The sequence below is a fragment of the Drosophila elegans genome, unplaced genomic scaffold (genome assembly GCF_018152505.1).
Source record: "Drosophila elegans isolate 14027-0461.03 unplaced genomic scaffold, ASM1815250v1 contig_208, whole genome shotgun sequence".
Lineage (NCBI taxonomy): Eukaryota > Metazoa > Arthropoda > Insecta > Diptera > Drosophilidae > Drosophila > Drosophila elegans.
Window position 1 is genome coordinate 10,108,881 of NW_024545578.1, and position 19,192 is coordinate 10,128,072.

At 38.7% G+C, this 19,192-nt stretch overlaps 1 protein-coding gene across 7 annotated transcripts in view; it reads right to left on the reverse strand.

Annotated features, from left to right (window-relative positions):
- Positions 1 to 51: 51 nt before the first annotated feature.
- LOC108146986 (transcription factor AP-2-epsilon) overlaps positions 52 to 19,192 on the reverse strand; it is a 30,528-nt gene continuing 11,387 nt past the window's right edge. For 2 of the 7 annotated variants that reach the window (XM_017273247.2, XM_017273248.2), the window contains 7 exons: positions 4,987 to 5,217; positions 4,751 to 4,936; positions 2,770 to 2,977; positions 1,710 to 1,899; positions 1,384 to 1,648; positions 674 to 841; positions 52 to 614 (listed from right to left, as the gene is read on the reverse strand). In XM_017273247.2, the coding sequence (XP_017128736.1) occupies positions 504 to 614; positions 674 to 841; positions 1,384 to 1,648; positions 1,710 to 1,899; positions 2,770 to 2,977; positions 4,751 to 4,936; positions 4,987 to 5,217 (1,359 nt within the window). In that variant the 3' untranslated portion in view covers positions 52 to 503. Of the gene's footprint in view, positions 615 to 673; positions 842 to 1,383; positions 1,649 to 1,709; positions 1,900 to 2,769; positions 2,978 to 4,750; positions 4,937 to 4,986; positions 5,218 to 6,263; positions 6,519 to 15,886; positions 16,355 to 19,192 lie in introns of those variants that run through there. The other 5 variants (XM_017273245.2, XM_017273244.2, XM_017273249.2 and 2 more) reach the window with 5 other exon arrangements.

Consider the following 19,192-nt stretch of genomic DNA (forward strand, 5'->3'; position numbering starts at 1 on the left):
TAGATCAAAATCAAAAGTAAATGCAATACATACCTTAATGCAATTTCGGAGTTTTCATTAACTCCCCCCAATATATAATATGATATAGTTTAAATGTTCCCACGAGTTTAGTTTTAAAAACACATTTTATTCATTTGTATAATTTTAAAATCTTTAAATTGTAAGTTACTTAAAAAATTAAAAATGAGAGCATTTCAATCGTTTCTACATACAAATAAATGTATTTGTAAAGATTTTTTGTTTGAATTAGTTGTAAAAAGCTTTGTGCTTTTGACAAAAAGTCGATGTATTTTTCTAAGTTAAATAAATTATACGTATTTAATATATTTGAATATTGTACATTCAAATTACAGTTATAGATATACAAAATGTCCAATAATTTACACTTAACTAAATAAATTAATTTACAGGAATTTTATTATTTTTATCGACGTTGTACCTAATGTATGGAAAGTTAATCTTAAATTACGGCTTTACTCTGTGGCAATATACAACATAGCCTATCATTTTTTTTCGTTGTCAATTTTACTTTTATCCAACGACGACGACACCATCCCGCCACCGTTGGAAGGATACAGCTTTTCCAAATAGTTTAATGATTCATTCAAGAATGTCTGTAATAAAAGATTTTTTGATTAATGGCTTGAATCGCATTAGTTCGTATCTATCATACCTGGAAAGCATGCAGAACAGCCATAATTGCGGGCGATCCGAAGCCGTGCGTTATTAAGGAGAAATGTGTTAGGTGGCGTTGCATCGATGGCTCCAACAAGTGCTGGGATCTCGTGCCAAAATGTGTCGTCCGATCTTGACTTAAGATCTGCATTAGCTCTTTTGTAATCTGCAAATTAACATTTTTGTTTTATAGTAATATATGTTATAGCTCTTATTATATTATAATAATATAATCATTAATGATATATATTTACAAACGTTAATTATTAAAATCGAATTCGAGCAGGACTACAGTTAATTTACTTTTGGAAAGCGATATTAAATAACTAGTTTTTTATTTTGAAAACCCATTAATCTGGTAACATTTGAACGTGAAGATGATAGTCATCGTTTCTAAATATTAATATGTATTGATTATTATAATATTATTTATATACATCCTTTCAAAGAAAAGAAGGTTATCACATTTCAACAAGACAACATATGAAAGTCTTTAGAAAACATAATACCAAAGCTTATCCTGAAACTAAATAAAAGCAATTTGCAAAGCTAATATATAATAGGCAATAAACATAATCAATATTTAAATGTATATTTAATCTGAAAAATTATATGCAACATATGATATTTTTTTATTTGCTTACCTAACTATTATGTAAGCTTTTCGGTTATGTTTAGCTTTAAATCTCAATGTTTTTTATAACTTACCTGCTGGGAGTGGAGAATGAGCTCTTTTCGGCGGTACGAGTCCTGTGGCTCCGTTTGGTGCCGCACGATGTACTCGGCCAGCTGCCTGGCGGGGAATTCGGTTTCGCACACGAAGTGGAAGTCCTTGGCCAGGTGCGTGGCCTCCCCCTCCACCAAGGATGTGAGTAGCGTTACGTTGGCCGCTTTTCGCCTGCCGGCCGGCAAGTTGAGGCCGATCTTCTCCAGCTTCTCCCTCAGCAGGCGACCTCCGTTCTTGCTCTTGGCCCTAAAGGGGATAAAGTTGGTCAATAAGGCCATGATGAGAGATGAATCCCGGGCGAACCCACCTTCGAAGCACTCCGCCCAGCAGGGAGGCGTTCAAACACTCCGGTGGCGACAGTCGCCGCTGCACTTCGGCTATGGTGACCTTGTATTTCGAGGTGCTCGATAGGAGACTAAGGCGACCAGGAACAGCACAGAATACCTCGCTGGGCGAACCCGATCCAATGTTCCCGGCTTCTTTTCCGCTTTTCATGCCTGCAAAACAAACGCAACACCAAATTCAGACTCCATGAGTATGCACACCATCATTGTTCAAGGTAAGGAAAATATATTATTATTGCCATTGTTGTTATTGTTTCCGACAGAGCAAAGTGTGAACGCAGGACGTGGGGATCATTTTACCCGAATCCTGCCAATTAGAAGGTCCATATTCAATTTCACAATGCACACAAACTCACTATTTTCGAGGGTTGCCCAATGCCCAATGCATTGTTATTTAGGCGTGTTCGTAGTTCCGCCTCATGCGCAACATGGAGTGGCATGTAACTTGCAAGTTCATTATGAATATGAATAACTATAACTTTGGTATGGTACAAAAATACGAACAAATGTCTACAATAATTAGTTTATACGTTTCTCTTTATACAACTTCAGAAACTAGGGTATCAGGGCTCAACCAATATTTATGGATCCTATGTTTTGTTTTTGATCATGTATTCAAAATATCAACTTTATAACTTTATTTTTCATTAAACATCAATTAAAGTTATTACTTTAATTATTATTATTAGTTTTTTTTGTCATTACTAAAATATCTTTATACTTAATTTAAATAATAGCTCTTTAGTAAATCTTTTAATTTTAAGGCTCCATTAAAATATGTACATATGTTAAACAAGTTTCAATTTTATTCTCATAACAAAGCTGATAATTGTTTAATTTCGAATGTGTGAACAAAGGGGTGTTTCAATATGTAAAATTATAAAACACTGAATGAACCGGCCTCAAACTGAAAAATTAATCTAAACAGTACACATTACCATTACAGTCAATTTCTTTCATAAGTTTTGGGAATTTATAATTTGTGTAAAATACTTTAAAGAGATAGTTTTTGTTAGAACTCACTCTTTATAAGCGGCAAGTCTGACATAAACGCCACGTTATCGTCGAGGGCAGGAGCTTGGACATCATCGACAGCATTCTGAAGAGCTTGATGCAACGCCAGGGATTCGTGTTCATGTCCAAGTCTGGTTCCATGGGCAGCTCCCGCCGATATTGCACTACCGTAATCGCTTCTTCTATCCGTGTACGGAAATCCGTGAGACAGTTGTGTCTGCAAAAGTTTTAAAGTTAAACACAGTTTAAAGCTAAGTATACTTAATAACTAAAATTAATGCCGACGGTGAAAAGTTTAAGCTTTAAAAAAAGTTGAGTTTACTTAGTTTTCCTCTGAATGATGTCTTGTGAAATATTTAGAAAATTTTGTGGCTATATATGAACATTGTGAATATGGAAAGTGATTATAAAGAATTCAAATGTTCATAACTCTATAATGGAGACATCTTTAGGTCAATAAAGTAATCAGCAATACCAGGCGAAGCAATAAAGACACGTCCGTCTATTTGCAAGTGATTTACTTGCTCAGTTTAAGAGCTTTCTTATAATTTTATTCCCATGAAAATTAGTCAATAATAAATATAAACTGTATAACTTAACATAACTTTAAATTGATTGTAAATTCTCTGCTTTTTATATTTATACAATATTTTGATAAGGTTAGGTTGTATTTGACAATTTTAAAAGGTTCTTGTAAATTGCATCAATATCGGAAAGCAATATGAATATTGAAATATTGCGGAAGTTAACTTCCTTTCTGGTTGTGCCATAATTTAGGTGTATTTGGTACACAGTCGTAAATGAAGCGGAAACATAGTTTATGTAGTTCAGTGTTATTACAGGGGGTATGGCTGAAATGATGGCAATAATTGTGAGATTATTAATACATCGGCGCTTCGGTTTGGCCAAGGGGTTGAAGTCGCCGCACAGCCAATCCGAGGTCCTTGCCACTGATGTATGCAGACCGGCTGGAAGCCGCACTCACACACTCTCGCCGAAGCTTGTGTGTTTGCCCGTCTGTGTGCGAGTCCTTTGGGCGGACAGATGCGCACACAGCCTGCGAGGATACGCCTTTTCGGAGCATGGGCACTCAGGCTGCGTTTCGCTGCACCACTTGCCTGGCCGAGTGGTTGGATGGTTTGGGAGTGATTCCACAAGAGTGGGGATGACGAAAACAGACTCCCTTCGGCGGGCTAAGGCTGAGCCTGAGCTAGGAATTTCATCGTTCTTGCCAACAACTTTCTTGCAAAATCCCAAGAACATTTTTTACATTCTCCAGAGCATGTTTTTTTAATGCACTCGAATGGAATTCGTTCAAAAATAACTTCGACAACTTTCACAGAATGGGGCGATTTCAACCCCCGAAAATGTTCCGTGGCCTTCGAAGCCAAGAATGTAGCTAAATATGCTAGAATTATGTGGAACAAGACGCAAATTCTTAAACGGATGAAAAGATTGAGTCCTGAGCTCAACTTCCTTCTTGTTAGTATTTACTGTAAATTGCCTTCAAATGGGGTACTTAAAAAATATTTGTTAAACTCATCATCTTGTATGATGGCACGGTCAAAATCATAATATTAAAATTTGTTAAAGGCTGTTTAACAACCAGTTATCAATTATTATTAAATTATTACCATTTTAAATTTTCGAGTTAAAATCATTTTGTTACCTTCTTTTCCTACAACACTGCTTCCTATTATCTAAGTTTTAGTAAGAACCAGTTTTTGAACCAAACTTTTGTGTGATTTTAATATTTTCAACCGAAATTTACTTATCTAGAAACTTTTATTTATGTTGGAATTAAGTTTCTGCAGTAAAGATAAAAGCTTTTCCTTAAAACATAATGATATCTTAGTTTATATTGGTGATCATTGATCAATAAGTCTCATAGGGTCCGAGAAGCTTCCTCCTTACTTTAACTTAACCAGTACCGAGTATATTTTTAGCCTAAGCTACTTAATTCGGATTATTTTTGCAGTGCTCTACTTACAACATGTCCCTGCAGCTCAGCCTCTCTGTGGGTCCTGTGGATGCCCAGTTGGTCCTGCGTGGAGCGCAGTCCCGCCAACTGGTTGTAGTGGTGCAGAGGGGCGTGGTGCAGCGAGGAGAGGGGCTGGCCGTAGGGGTCCGTGCCCAAGTACTCGAGGGCCCCGTGGTTCTGCAAGTAGCCGGATATCTGGGTAACGCTTGGGGCCAATCAGGGCGGTCGGAGGGGGGAGAGCTTACCTGTTGCTGGGGCGGACTCTGCGTGGAGTGGTGGAAGGGGGGCGGAAAGTAGGGCGGCTGGAAGTCGGACTGCAGCGACTGGTGGTGCATGGTGGCCGCCGAGCCATGGGTGCTACTGTGCCCACTGTGCCCCGTGGCCGGTCCGCTGCGCCCCGTGTGTCCTCCGGAATGCGTTGTGTACGCCGCACTGCCGCTGGACAGCCCTAGACTCCCATGTCCGCTGAGGCGTTCCTGGGAAAGACACACAGATTTAAGTAATCACACTTTGGAACACGTTTCATCTAGCAATTGTACTATTTTAAAATTTGAATATAATTTAAGTTTGTCGTGGAAAATGAATTCCCGGCGGTAAACAGAAATCATTGGCCAGTTCTTAGCTTTTCTATAAGTAGGATGAACATACATCCTTTAAATCAACGCATCCTTAAAAAGCATATCCTTAAATAAACACCGAAACTTTAAAACTTTTATTTTGTATGCATTTTAATAGTTTACATCACAAAAAATTACTTTATACTTTTCTCATAAAGGTGGGGACAAAATAGGCAATCAAAATTAATTTGTCAAGAGCCTATAAGCCACTTATATCCTTATATAATTTTTGCCAAGTAAAATTAATAGAGTTTCCAGAAGCGCTTGTAAAATGAATTTACCATTTATTGCAAGCCTTACATTTCATTACAATAAAAGAAGCTCTTGTTGGGAAGGTATGATAGATCTGATAAGATGAAGAGAAAAAGAAAGTGTATTACTTGGCAATAATATGGATTCATTGCCACAGTTTAGATTTTTATCCCGTTATAAGTGTGTTTATTAATTAACCTTTTGTTAAGAAAAACCTCTTCATTTAATCAAAACTTCTTGATACACATTAGTTTTAAATATTTTCAAAAGCTGTTTCTTTTTTTTAGAACATGTAATCAGTTACATTACGGTGTTACACAAACCATTCTTTTGTAAAGATTCGGTCATAAAGTATATACAATAGATATACAAATTTCAAACGATGCGATTTTTGTGTCACTTCTGATCATATTTAAAATATTTCGAACTTTTAACGGGATAAATCGTCGAATGCTTATTAATTTTCAGGTTAAGTTCCACAACGTATCACAAATAATGATCATCATTAAAAGATGATGGGGAAAAACCACCAATAGTCACTGGAACACGAACTCTTTGGAGGTCAAGCTATTTATTTTTACCGCCAAGTAATTCGATACACTGTCAATCATTTCCAGTTGTAGTGCCAGCGAACTCCTAATTCTGAAATATACCTGAACCTGAATAACAGCTGGCATATCCACATACGCTAAAGTCATGTTATCATATTTAAATCCACCGAAACTTTATGCGCACATATCAATTGGGGTCTTCCGATACATATATAATCCGGAACTTCAATATGGCTGGCTATATTTGGTATATCACAACCGATTACACTCGCACACGTGATGTAAATCGCAATGGGGTATTTTCAGACCGACGGCAGGGCAGCATCAGCGTTCTACGAGCGACGAGCGCGAAATGAGAACTAGTCTCTCGTCAGTGTGCCAAAAAGGCGAAAAGGTTTGCTTTTTCAGCCAGCGACGTCGGCTTCGTTTCGCAGTCGCTACCGTTAGAGGTTGTTGGTTCGGTTTGCAGAAGAAGAAGTAAGGAGCTATAGCTGTTCCAGAGCTCCCATTGCGATTACCGGCCCTCAAATCCTTCTTGTGTGAGAGCACATTTAAATCTGGGCAGCATAAAGGACTCGCATAATGAGGTCGGAAGCCTGGTTTAGTGAATGATATCACACAAGCCATTTGACATCCTGCCCAGTCGCGCGTCCTTTAGAATTGCGAGGACTCACACAGGATGCAGTGTCAATAGAAGATGCACGCGATAAGACTGGCTTACACACATTATTAGGTATCCATAACTGCGGTTATTGATTCCTTAAATTTGCCCAAATGCCATACACACACTCGATTAGCCCAAATGCATCACCATCACATTAGGTATAGTATAGGTCTGCTATCATTTAACTGCTCCTTAATTCGGCATTGTGTCCGGAGATTGCGGAAAAAGAATGACAGTAATTTGACACAAAACGTTGAGGCTTTCAGAAATCGAACATGTTTATTTGATTGTACAAGTGTATGGTGTGTGTGTGTGTGTGTGTGTTGTGCTTGGAGTGCATGGAGTGCAGCGAAGAGGCCGGGCTTTCATTGTGGTCCAAATAAGGAACATCTCCAAGTGGACCAAACAAGGCGCTCTATGAATGCCCATGCCCATGCTCATTCGCTCTATTTCCTCACTTCGCAGCGCTTCGCTTTAATCAACTAATTCATATTGCTACTCATTCAAATGACAGTTCAATTGTTTAATTCTGGTCAATATTTATTAATTGAGAAATTCGGAAACAAATACATTACATTAGGGGAAAAGTTATAGAAGATTTTGTTGTAGCTTTGATTGTTTCTTTTTATTTTAATTACGAATTTGTGAAACATCATTTTCTTCAACGAGATAAGGAAAATTTACAATTTGTATTGAACTTTATAATCATTTCTATCTTAGACTTTGACGACATTAAGTGTCTTTACCTTGCCAAAAGGTTTCTCTAAAAGTTTTTAATAATTGTTTATACAAAAAGATTTTTGTGAAGCTCAAGAAATTACTGAAATTTATAACTGACATTTAGAAAAAATATGTTTTTGAGTGATTGGAATTGAAAAATTGTATATTATTTGGTGCTATATAATTTGTGCTATATAATATATTTAGGTGATTGGCTGACTGACATTTTGTTATGAAATTTATATCCCATATTGTTCTCATTCCTAAATTTACGATCCCGAAAAACCAGTTGTTGCTAATCATCAGTGACTTCGTTCATCATAGAAACCTTCTTCGCGGAATGTCTGCCGCAGCACTTAACTCCTGCTATCAAATTATGAATCAACAAGCTAATCGTGTAAACTTTGTGAATATACATTATATTATACATCACATATGAGGTATATAAACCAATCTTGATAGTCGAGTTCACCGGGTACGGGGACCGCGATTTGGTAGGGAGCATTCTTGCGTCTTGAGTCTTCGGCTGGCACAAGAACGTGGCAATTGCGGATCGGGCACGACTTTATTGTGGCTTAATAAATTAAAATAATTTTGATTGATTACTTTGGATTATCTTGTCATTTGGCAACATCAAATAGAATATTTAAGAATACAGGTAAACCGGTTCCCTTTTGTTTTGCGTGAATATTCGTCTATCGACGGCTGGGCTTTCGGTGGTTTTCTTTTCCTATCCCCAGAGATTTGGCGCATTTGGGGCTCAAGAATTCGTGCTTGGCTCTAATCAAAGCCAAATCTTGGTATTAAGTTTCGGATCAATTAAAACGGTGTCTCTGGATGGAATGTACTATGTAGTTCAGCTCCTGTAAGTGCTTCCAAATTAATTGCCGCCGATTCCGTAAGGCATGGCTTTCGATCCACTCTTCGTTTGTTTACTTGTGATTTAGCTCGGGATGGACGTCACTTAATATTTGGTAGCCACTAATTCGCGGCTGTCTGCTCATCCATCGTCGTGGTTTATTCGGCGCTTATTCTCGGCTCTTGCCGTCACTCAATACCGTCAATACTCTTGGCCAACACGGTTTTTATTGGTGTGCGTGGCTTTTGAGTAATGCTTTTGACCCTTCGCCAGTTGGCAGTTGCCAGTTGGCAGTTGCCAGTGGCCGTGGCTGTTTTGCTGTTATTCCTATTTATTTATTTATTTATTTTGTTCTGGGTTTTTTTTTCTATTTCTTTTCTATTATTAATTGTGCGATTGGAAACTCTTGGTTTTCAATCACATGAAATTCAGAATTTTACTCCATTGTTTGCCATTGCCAGACATGAATATGCTGAAATTTCGGACTTACTCTGGTGGTCAATACTCCCATGGCGTAATTCAAGATAAAGATAAATAAATTATAAAGGTTCGAATGGTGTCTTGGCGGGCAGAAACTATCTGGTTTTGGGAGGCACAGGTAGACAGTTGGAAGCTGTTGAGCAGGTCGAAATAGTTTCACCTCAAGTGGGTTCCGAGCGACGGTCATAGTCATACATAAAAGCCCCGGCTCACACACGCACCATTTATACACACGCCGTGTATAAATGCGCACTTCACTTGGTATTCTAATGAAATGTTATCCACTTGCGAATGATCAATTGCCATTAAAAGAGTTTTGACTCCAAAATCTGGGTTCACTTTTCTAGCTGGCCTAATGTAATTCGTGCACCAGTGCTTTTTGTCGTTTCCCGGTTCTTTCTGAATTTGGATCCGTTTTCTAACATTCGGTTTTAGCATCTTTCAGATGAAAATTATCAGTAACCAGTTCATCTAACATATTAAATTTTTCAGATAAGCTTAACACTTTAGCAATAACATTACAGTTGTTAAAAGATGATTTGCAAAAACCCTACTCATGTATACCAATTTAATGACATGGGATTGTTAGGGACCTTTGTAAAGATTGTGATATTTTGAGTAAGCAAAAAATGTACTTTCTTTAATTAAAAAATCTATTCATTTATCAACACCAAAAAGTTGTATGTGAACACCATTTTAAATACCAACGTTACCATTAAGAAATACATTTTAAGATAAAATAATTATTTCTATTTATTGTGATTGTAATTGGCAATTGTTGTATTTTCCTTCCAAAATCATTTTCAAAACAAATAATTTTAAAGTTTGACAGCTGGTGCCAAATATCATATGAGTCATAACTTATTAAGAAACCGGTAGCAGATTCTTTGACAATTGTTGTAAGACCGCACTGCGATGCTTGACGTTCGGAACTTGAGAAAGTCCTATTCTTGTAATATTATAATATAGGAACAAGTAGAGGCTAATCGGTTTAATCATTCCCTATTTATGTTTATGCGTGAAATATTACAATACATTTTATTGTTTTTTCAGCAGCAAAAGTTTTTTAGTTATGTTGAAAAGCAATCTAGAAATACTTTTTTCATTCAAAATTTAGTAAAAGCGATTCTGAACTCCTTCAACACAACATTGCACTGATTGCAAGCAGTATACGTGTATGCAGCATTTCCTGCGTGTGAAAAGTGTTTTCAAGCGTGAGGATTTCAAGCAGATCGCCAATGTATATTTATTTATGTTTATTAACCACAAACAGACGTTTTTCCTCCGAGCGGGCCACTTACTGATGTTGCCACCAGATCTTTGTAAAGACACTGTTTTGGATTATATGGCCTCGTACAAGGGCGGAAAACAATTTAAGACTGTCAGTTTTTCACGACCACCAGCAACGGTATTGACTTCCCAGGAAAATGTCGTGGAAGGCTCCCAGTGGAGTTTGATCCCGAGAAAAACCCCCGAGAGAACAGCGTTGCCACAGTTCAGTAGCTGTACCTTACATTAATTTTACATTTTTCTACACTTTAACGCGGCATCTAGATTTCGTTTACTGAACCTTCAAACATCCCCCACCCATAGGTGGCACCAACCACCAAGTTACAAGCAAAAAAGTTGATCTAATAGATAAGTTTTTTCAATAATATTTAAGTTAAATTTAATATTTAATGTTAAATTTTAATGAAAAAGTTTTTTTTTGAGGATGAACCAAGTTTCGTTTTAACTTAAGCTGATCCGAAAAACTTTATATTTTTATACTTTTTACTAACTGTTGAAAAAGTTGAAAAAAAGTAAACAATTATTTTCTCGATTTGAACTACCGTTGTTTAAAGCTGCTGAATTTATGTTCAAAAGGTCTAAAAATCTCGGTGCATTAAAATTTATTAACAACAAAACTAAGCCCAAACGAAAAGTTCAATAAATATATTATACTTTTAACAACTTAACTGATTTATTCTGCAAATGTACTAAATGTAATAAGTCTACTTGCCAAATACTTAAGGCAAGTAGACTTATTTGGCAAGCAAAAGCAAGCACTTAAGAGCCAACCAATAATAAAGTTAAAGTCAAAATTGCGCTTCAAATTCAGTAGTAATAATTGTAAATATGTATGTAGTTATTATTAAACAACTATCGTTTTTTTATGTAGACTAATTTTGAATGGTTAATAGACCTTTAACTAAAAATCACTAACTTTAATTTGACCAGAAAGTGGAAAAACGACGGTAATAAAAATCGTAAGCTCGGTCAGACATAAAAAGAGGTTTAAATGATTTTCCCTCCTAAGAATACAACAACAAAAAAATCGGTAAAAGAATGGAAAAAGCCGCTCACTTCGAAAGTATTTGCAAATAATAATTAAATTAGCACGTGGCTTCCATAAAAGCAATCACGTCCGAATTCCTCGGCGATGACGTAATGATTTCGAATACTTATACAGTAGCCGGTACAAGGAGTTGGCCTCGATCCCGATCCCGATCCCGATCCCGGTTGCCGCTATTACTAAAATTGCCGGTCGAAATCATTCCTCCTGAGCGAAGAAGTGCCCGCCCAAGAAAAGAACATGCCTGCGCGATTTTCGCATTTTTTTTTCGGCCACTACCTGGACCGGACTTGAATGCCACCAATTATATTGCGACATATAAAACAAGTAGGCCCTAACATCTTATAAAACTCCTCACTTTCATCGTGTCTGGGCCAGACCTTTTAATTACGCTGTCAAGTTGAATGATGGTGGGGTTCCAAAGGGGGTTGACTTCGGAGTGGACTTCGGGGTTCGAAAGAGGGATGTGCAGATATGGAGACATCGAATGGCATAAAGACCGCTTTACACCCATAGAATAAGCCGTGTGCATGCGGGCATTGTCATAATATTGTCAGTAAATAAAGAATCCATTCGCAACTGGCACATTTTAGTGAACGCGAACACATTTACATACTGGCCCTACGGTCGGCACTGACCATCCGCGAACCGGTACAGTGGACAGTCGACAGTGAACAGTGGACAGTGGACAGTGAAGAGTGAAGAGTGGACCCTTAAAATTGGCTCGTTTCCAATTAGATTACACATTCGTTCGACGTCCGGTGCTGTCATTTATTGGAGCTGCAAGTTGGAACTGTCGGAAGAGCTATAAATTAAACGAATTTAAGAGGAAGCTTCGCTCCAAACGCTGCATATAATATTCATAACAACAATGGAAATGTTGAGCGGACGATAATCGATTTTTGCTTATTACGATCCAGGTACAGGTACTCCCCGGCCTCCTGGCTGCGCACGCGCTCCAATCCAAAGGGTCTCCGGTATGAGTTGAAGCTGCAGTCGCAGTCGCAGTCGAAGTCGAAGTCGAAATCGTATTCCATATTCCAGGTCGCTCCTTGGCCCACAAAACCGCGATGGAGCGGGCCCTTAATGAAGTAGTAAAACTCATTCATAAATGTATTAAACCTGCTGGGTATTTGCGGAGCCTGCTCGGCCAAAATCGAAAAGCTGCGTCCGCTGTTCTAGCGAACAAATGACGAATAGAAGAACGAGCCTCGAACTGACCACTTGGCGGCCATGCAGATACACGGAGAGAAACGAGCAGGTGTATTGCGCATTATAAAGTTCAAAAAACTTATCTAAACTGCCTGATCAAAACCCAATATAAATCAAATATAATATTGTACTTTTTTTAATTATTAAGGGTCAGTCAGACTATTTTCTGTTAGGCAAAATACATTATAGTATACTTAATATACGTGTGCAAATCGAATAAAAGCTTCAATAAATAAATATTTGGTTTGAACTTAAATAAATGGAAACAAATTTTTGGAGTTAACAAAATATGTATATATATGTAACACAAACCCCAATCTTATGTTAAATTTTTTACAAAAGCAAAAACCAAATAAAGTTATTGTAATTTGAAGACCACCAAGTGTTGTTCTCTGTGTGGCTTCAACTGAGCTCGGCTCGTCGTTGGCAATCTGTGTCTAAAGGGCAGTCTTTCAGTGCAGCAGCTCACGAGGAGCCAAGAGCCAACCCAACTGCAGTTCTCCTCCGTTCTGGACTCCTCCGTTCTCCGTCTCCCAACCTCCATCCTCCATTCTCCGTCCACCAAGAAGGCAAAAGCAACGCAAACGCATGTCGACCAACCGATGATTTTGCACTTGGCCTGGCTTTTGGTTTGAGCTTTGGATGTGGATGTGGATGTGGATGTGGATGAGGATGCGGCTCTTTGCACGGCTTTGGTTTGCCACGAGCCTAACACACGCCGTTCGCCTTGTCGACGTTCCGACACTTGATTCTGCTGGCGGATCTTGGCCACGTTATGAACATTTACATTTATCTTGCCAATCAATTTAGTTTTGTTTGGACTTTTTAATTTCCTCTCCGCAAATGAAATCAATTTTGATGCGTGTGCATATGCAATTCGAGTTTCCTCCGAGGATTCTATATATCCACAAGCGGAAATGCCTTCGAGCGGATGCAAAGGACTTCAAATTATTTCGCCCGCACTGGTGAAATAATAAACATGATATGCAAATATTGCACAAGGCTCTGTCTTGATCGTATTTTATTAACTTATTTACATTTGTCTTATTGCGAATTCCTTAAATTGCTTTGAATCCCACCGAAACCTCAATGAATTTCGAGATGTTACATTGAGCCTTTAAATTGTAGTAGTTTTTTTTTTGGCACCAAATTAAATTTCCGTGCATATTTAGTTACTTATACCACAAAACGAAACCAACCATTCCTGTCGAGCTTAATTATCAAAGACCCATATTTTGCAGCAAGTCAAATTATGCCGAAGAATATTGAGTCGAAAACCCTTTATCCAATGTCTTCTAAGCACAATTACCATACCGGCAATGCCTTAAACTTCTACAGACTGCATTTTGTAAATTGGAACAATTATTCTAAATTATAAAGAAATTATTCAATAAATCATAAGGGAACCCATCAATCAGAGTTTGGTCCCGAATCTTGACTGGGATGAAACGCTGACCTGGGATGAAACACTGTTTGGCTAATAAATAAGCTCAATGCTTGAATATTTTTTGATATTTGGGGGCTGTGCAGCGTGTGTGCTATGGGAACTTTTGTGCCAACCTGATCGCACTGGCCTGGATGGCATTCTTTTTGTTTTGCAGTTCAGTTCAGTCGGGCATCGGCTCGCACGCAAATTGACGATCGTTGCGCTTCAATCTCATAAATTATTTTGGCAACGCATCACGCGAGTGTCCCAGTGGGATCTTACCTGATTTAGGCAGCATTCGAAGGGCCGGGCAAAGTCAGAACCAAAACCAAAACCAAAACCAAAGCTAATGCCAACATACTTGGCATGCCCATTTAGTTGGCGGGCATCGGGAATTTTTGTGGGCGATGACTTTTGGTCTACCTCTTCGTTGTGTGTTGTGCTGTGGTGTGTGGTGGTGTTGCTTTGTATGGTTTTTGTTTTGATCTTTGGCCCTTGCCCCGCAAATTGCCCTATTTTTTTATCGGACATCAAAAAAGTTCTTGGAAGCATGAAACACCATATAATTTCGCTAATTAAATGGGGGGAGCGTGTACCCACGCATTTCCAGAATTAGCGAAGAGGTATTGCTCTGCAGCCGCATTTGAATTTTTGCTCCTGACGTCTGATCACTCCCACCGCGCCCCCTTTTTTTTGTTTTTTGTTTGATAGCAACATCGTGTCTGCTCTAAAGCCAAAGGATTTTTTGTTTCGAAATATATTTTCCCATAACGCAAATATTTGAAACAGACCAAATATTAAATTGGGGGTTTAAAAAGTCTCAGACGCTTAAAAGAAACACTCAAACGGTAATGGCGAATATTACTAAACGGTTTTCAAAACTGTGTTTTAATTCATTGATTACTTATTATAAATATGGAAGTTTTTATAATTAATAATGAGCATCAATAAAAACTGTTTTCAAAGTAAATATTGTCTTCTTTGAAATATTAATTGAATGAATTATCCCGAATGTGGAGCAGTTTAATGTTTCTGCTTTAAATATTAATTTAAAAATTGATTTCAGAATCAAGAGATATAAAACATACATTTTTTAAAGCAGTGATCAATGCCGACGGCTTGTTTCACAGTCTTTAAAAGTTTTAATTTTTACAAGAATTATTAATGATCTTGCTTGACCCATTGTCCTTTGTACTAATAAATATAAATGCTTATGAAACTTAAAATTTATTCAAGTTGCATAAGACGGTTCGAGAGATGTTTAAAATTGTCAAATTAAGCTGCATACCATTTTAAATTAATAAGGACAGTTTTCTTGTTAAGTTGACGTTAAAATGTCAAATTCCGAACTCTTCCTAAGCTTAGAACATACCTAACCATGCAAATGAGAAAATGACCTTAAGACTATTGAAAGAAATCCAATTTTGAAGAAAACTATCAATATATTCCAAATGAGCCAGTTAAATTAATGTCTGTAGGCTTTAGACTTAAACAATGCTTGAAAATTTGTAGATGATATAAATGTCTTTTTGCATTTTATGGGGCTGCTTTGGCAGCCTGTTTTAGGGAAAGCCTCTTGAGCGATCCCCCAACTTTTGGAGTGGGCCCATCAGGTTGAAGCTTATGTACTTATTATTCCCAGAGCAGAGTGTGCCACACGGAGTCGCAGGAAAACCCATTACTGTAAATTGCTCATTGATTTTGCTGCTAGAATGGCCGGGGCAGGAATGGTAATCAGTTTGTGTGTGAATCACGGGTCCAGCTCAAGACTCAAGAGTCAAGACTCAAAGGTAATTGGCCAAAAGTGCTTGCGTGCCCGAAAGTGCCCAAAGAAATTTTAGTGTCAATCAAGCGACGTTGCCCCATGGGCAACTCGATGGTTCAATATATGTATTTGATTTTGAGTAGCTGCAGCGATGCGATGCACACGGGGTTAACTTGTGCAGTTTTCGGCATTTCGGCTGACAGATAATTTCGCTAGAGCACTTTCGCAGCCGCTTATCAACGATTAAAGTTGCTTAAAGCTTACCATCATGAACTTCTGATCCTCGAACTGATGCTCGTTGGTGCGATGTAGAATGTGCATTTTGATCCAAATTAACTGTGCTGTGCGGGGCAATTTCAATTAGGTAGAGGGCATAGGTTTTCTTTTTTGAACACTTGGGATGCCAGTTGAGATGCGAAAAACAGGTACGATCACTAAGTTATTAAGTATTTAAGATTTTTGGCACTGGTTAAGGCAACTGTGGGTGCTTTTGAGTTAGAGTTACGTATACGCCGCTATGTACACTAAACACTACAACCGATTGATAGACAATAGAAGCGTTTTAAATTGTTATTGCTGTTCAGAATTATATTACAGATCCACGATTGTAATCGATTGTGCTGATCGGTTCGGTACGGAACGGAGCGGTTTCGGTACGGTTTTCGGTTCGGTTCGGTTCGGTTAATTAAGCGAGAGACCCGCAAACGAAATTCCGCCTTTGCGCAGCCACCAGACGTAGTTCTCGACTGAATTTGGATTTTCTGGTTGGACGCAAAAACCTTCGGGGGATGTGCGATGTTGCCGCTGCTGCTGCGGCTGCTGCTGCTGCTGTTGGTGCTGCTGCTGCTGCAGATGCTGCTGCTGCTTTGGTTTTTGTTTTTTTTTTTATTTTTGCACCCATACAGCTGCGGAATACATAGGAAAAGTGCCCAAAGCCTTTGCCCGTTCGCCATTCGTCTGTATGGGTGATGCGGCGCACACAGATACACGGCAAGCAAGCAGGTTTTCTGGCTCTCGGGCATCGAAGAGCACACTCCAAAGAGAGGACTGCGGCCGAAGAGAGAACGGCCACAGCCATTTATATTTCGGAAGCCACGCCCCGCCATCGGACGGACTACTAGACAATGGGCCGAGCCCGAAAACCAAACCCAGAGGCTGCGGCAGCGCAGCTTCAGATACAGATGCAGATACTCCCGAGATACTGCCGAGCTGCAGACACAGATACTATACAGCTACAGCTACAGATACAGATACAGATACAGAGGGTACATAGGGGTTGCAAACATAATGCGAATGGCCGGGGTTGGCGACGTGCCCCGAGGGTTGTTGCTGCTTTGCTGGGTTGCTACTGGGAAATCCCGGGCATTGGACAGGGCACGGGCATATCCTCGCTCTTGCAAATCGCCAGTGGTACGTGCTCCGGGTTCTTTCTTCTCTGGGGGATTAAGCGACGCACCTATGTATGTACCTACGCTACGTACTTATCAAAAGTTTGGCTCGGTTCGGTTCGGCTCGGGGGTTGCCCATATGAAAGGTTGGCAAATTAACATATTCCTATTCCGCATCCAAATCCACCCGTTTCGGTGTGGGTTGGGTCCGGGCATGCCATAATCAAAACAAACCGAAAATAACAGATTTTCATTTTTCTTAACTTTCAAACGGTTGCTGGGGAAAATACACAATGAATGTTTTTTTTTTAATGATGAAACAATCGTTAAATACAACAATAACATTCATATTTATGTAATTTGTAACTCTAAAAACTTATAATTAAAAGTACTAATAGAAGTGAGTGGTTGCTTTAGAAAGAACTATTTAAGTACTTATTTAATTATTAAGCAAGTAGCCTCTTAATAATGGCCAATATAAAATATCAAAACAATGCCAATTAGAAAATATACGACCTGAACACTGCTGCAGTGTTATTTTAATTAGAAATTTAAGCTTAAAACCTGTACAACTGTTATTTTTAAGTAACAACATAAAAATTGTTTTTACATTAGCACAAAATCATAATTTCTTATTAACTAAATATTTACTAAGAGTCCGCAAAGTATTTTGTTTAAGCAAAGATTCTTGTTAAGCTGAACAAATTCATCACAGTTGAGATTTTATCCATATGCGGGTGTTATAAAATAAGTTGCCTACCCAAAGGGGTATTTTATCATCAAAAACAACGATAAACGTGGCTATCAGAGAATGGTAGAATATACGCGGCCTACAGAAAAAGGGGAAAATACTTGAAATGCTCTCTTTGTCTTTTTAAAAAAGTACATTTCAGTGTTTATTACATGCGTGAAAAATTATGTACGAACAAAAAATAAGCTTATTTGACTTTATAAAGTAAATACAGGTACATGAGTATACATATTTGCTTTGAAATTCGATTTTATATAGTCGTTTCCTTTTAGAAAAGTAACTTTCCCAATCCGAGATTTGTTTGTTTTATAGTAGAATTTACACATGAATAATGCAAAGGTTCTTGATTGGTCGACTGTTGTTATTTATAAAAATTCGCAATTAAGCCTTATAAACACAAAATGTTTCTCATCCATTATTGTTAGTCTCTGATTTAAGCCCTCATAGTCAGTTAAAGGCTATAAAGAGTCATGGTTTCCTAAATTAAATTGTACTATCCCGTTTAAGTCCCACCATTGCTAAAAGTTAAGCTCGGCATTCCCAAGAGTCATTTAATTCATTTCTTGTTTGCGACATTCCTGCTTTGTTTTCAGGTTACACAATTAAGCCGCGAATAAACGTGATAAGGATTAGCAGCTGTGGAAAATTGAATCACCTGGTTTTGCCAAGCCTGAGCTTTGAATGTTTGTTTCCCCAATTAAATTATGCCATTAGCTTTCTAAGTGACTCAAATGGATTCAGGCTTCCAACCTTTGTTGCCAGCGGAAAAGGTTGTGAAGCGAAATTGAGGGGGCAAAAGTTTATCGAGCACGCAGTTATTAAGTACGATTTTGTAGCAGGGCAAAATAAGATATGAAACCGTGATCTCGCCGACTGCACATGCATATTATATACGTACAGCCACTCACGAAGCTACCTCGAATTTCGTGGAGTGGTAGCGGCAGGCGGTAGGCGGTAGGCGGTAGACGGAAAGCGGTGATCAGGTGCATTATCCAATTGCGACGGTGGAATGCCCTCCACCTCCATTTCAGCGATTTCATTGCGGCGGCACGATTTTTGATTGCGGCCACGACAAGAGATCGATCGATCGATGATCGGTCCGCCATTTTTTTTAGCTTCAATTCGGATACCGATCCGATCCGAGGCGATACTCATACTGGTACTGATACTGATACTGATGCACTGCTGCTCGCATTACCAATTAATTCCCAATCCTCCCCGCAGCCGCAGCCATAAATCGTGATGCACAGTGGTCCGTGTGCCCATGGTAAATGCGCCCAAGTACACCTCTGTGCAACTACCAACTACCAACTACCGACAACGCACACCTACAACTGCTGCCACAATTACAGGCAAAGCCACAGCCACAGCCACATCCACATCCACATCCACATCCCCACCCATACACGTGCACTCCCGAAAATGGCAGCT